Source organism: Cynoglossus semilaevis, chromosome 1, assembly GCF_000523025.1.
Source record: "Cynoglossus semilaevis isolate Cse_v1.0 chromosome 1, Cse_v1.0, whole genome shotgun sequence".
Lineage (NCBI taxonomy): Eukaryota > Metazoa > Chordata > Actinopteri > Pleuronectiformes > Cynoglossidae > Cynoglossus > Cynoglossus semilaevis.
In genome coordinates this window covers 6,670,260-6,672,085 of record NC_024307.1, presented here as the reverse complement: position 1 = coordinate 6,672,085, position 1,826 = coordinate 6,670,260, and the positions used below count along the sequence as shown (strand labels likewise).

Sequence of the window (1,826 nt, the reverse complement as noted above, 5' to 3'; positions counted from 1 at the left end):
GGCACCATGGCTGACACATAACTGACAAACAAAGACAAGCAAAAAGTAGTAAAGACTCAAAATGACTTGGTGGGCCACATTTGCCCCCCGGGGCCTTATGTTTGACACACGTGCTCTAAGCGTTCTTTAAAGTTGCTGCCGGAAATGAATAAGGTGTTTTTAAAAACTTGTTTCCAATTTACCTGAGCTCAAACTTGTGTTTTTAAAAACAGCTTGTTTCCAATTTACCTGAGCTCAAACTCAGCAAAAAGGCTGTCGAAATGCCGCAATGCATCCTTCATACGATCTGTGTACAGGTTGAGGTCTCTGAGGGCCTGGTCCCGGGTGATGTTCCGAACCTCCTCCAGGCTGCGGGTGAGGTCCTTAGCCAAAGGTCTCATGGCGATGCTCTCTATCTCCCTGTTCATGATGATGGAGCCAGCAGCCAAACACTGAGGAGAACAGGAGGAGACGAGGACCAGGCGTGAATAAAAGGTGTCCACCGCAGCTCAGGAGAAACTTCTGAAAAGTATACTCTGGCATGAGGTCGTAAACAATCAAAGGTGGTTCCATGGTGTGGTTGTTAGAACATCTGCCGTGCTAATGGAGAGTCCTTGGTTCAATTCTCCTCCTCAATCATATCTGTATTTTTGTATTTAAATATGATCTGTCAGTGTTTCAAACCAACAGGTCATTCAGACTCTGATACTGACAGAATAAAGTCTGAAAGATGTTTTATTTTGAAAATTGAATGATTCTTCAACGATGGCGTGGTATAACCAGTCCGCAGTAACGGCCGATATCGTCGATACAAATGGGTTTAGAAACAGCTGATCTACAGGGTCACACCATGCTGGTACAGAAGACTTAAAAAAGTAGCAAGAAAAAAAGAGAGGTGAAAAAGAAACAAATATAAAATGGCTGAATCAGCTGGAAACATTACAACTGTAAAACTGACATGTCGACATGTTTGGAACTCCAACTCCTGAAGTTGTTTTTCCTGAGATTGAAACAGGGGGGAATACTTCACCTCAGCTCCAAACCACAGCTGCCCTGCCAGGTTGTCATGACGAATCTCCTCAGGGAACTTGACAGAGAAGTCCCTGTTGGCCCGATCGTTGGGAATGCATTCATCCATGATCTGATTGATAATGTTCAACACATTGTCCTGCAGGAAGAAAAAAAACAAGACTAAGAAAACTGGAATTAACACAGAAACCTGTTTGGGGAAATAATACTGTTAGCAACGACTCCCCGGTGGTCACTTTGACTGGAGTAAGAACACAGTTGGACAACTGCATGACAACCACTGCTGGCCTCAATAAAAAAATATTAAACAAAGCTCATGATTCCAGCTGTGGAAATGCACCGCAGTAAACGGTGAGAGTTAAATCAAGACGTATGTGCTGCTGACATGTACAACAGCCACAACAATGACTTTCAATAATCCTCTCACTCAACCGTGGCTGCACTCTGCACTGTAATCTTGTCACAACACTGCGTCTTTCTCTGCTCGCCCCGAGGAGGAAGATTAAAAAGCTTTGAGAGCGAGAGCTTAACCACTGATTCCTTCAAGGCTGTGTTTTGTGAATGCGTCCCTACTGTCTGTGGAACCTTCACCTCCACCGCTGCTTCCACTCCTTCAACACTCCGTATTTTAACACTCATTTCCCACGTCTCCCCGTGTTCTACCGTCGAGCTCCATTTTTGTCCATGCCTGGCGCTCATGCTCCAGCAGGCCGCGCAGCAACAACAGCGGTGCCAACATAATGTTAGCAGCATGCCAGCAGCCCCCACAGAGAGCCATAAATAGGAGCCGATAGCTGTAGTGGCAGGTTCAAGTGTGA

General features: G+C 45.4%; 1 protein-coding gene across 1 annotated transcript in view; it reads right to left on the bottom strand.

The window, feature by feature from the left end:
* The window catches only part of zfyve28 (zinc finger, FYVE domain containing 28), a 24,056-nt gene that overhangs the window by 6,095 nt on the left and 16,135 nt on the right, over positions 1-1,826 (bottom strand). The window contains exons 3-5 of the mRNA XM_008308147.3: positions 1,010-1,147; positions 229-431; positions 6-21 (exon numbers count right to left, since the gene is read on the bottom strand). Of these exons, the coding sequence (XP_008306369.1) occupies positions 6-21; positions 229-431; positions 1,010-1,147 (357 nt within the window). The remainder of the gene's footprint in view (positions 1-5; positions 22-228; positions 432-1,009; positions 1,148-1,826) is intronic.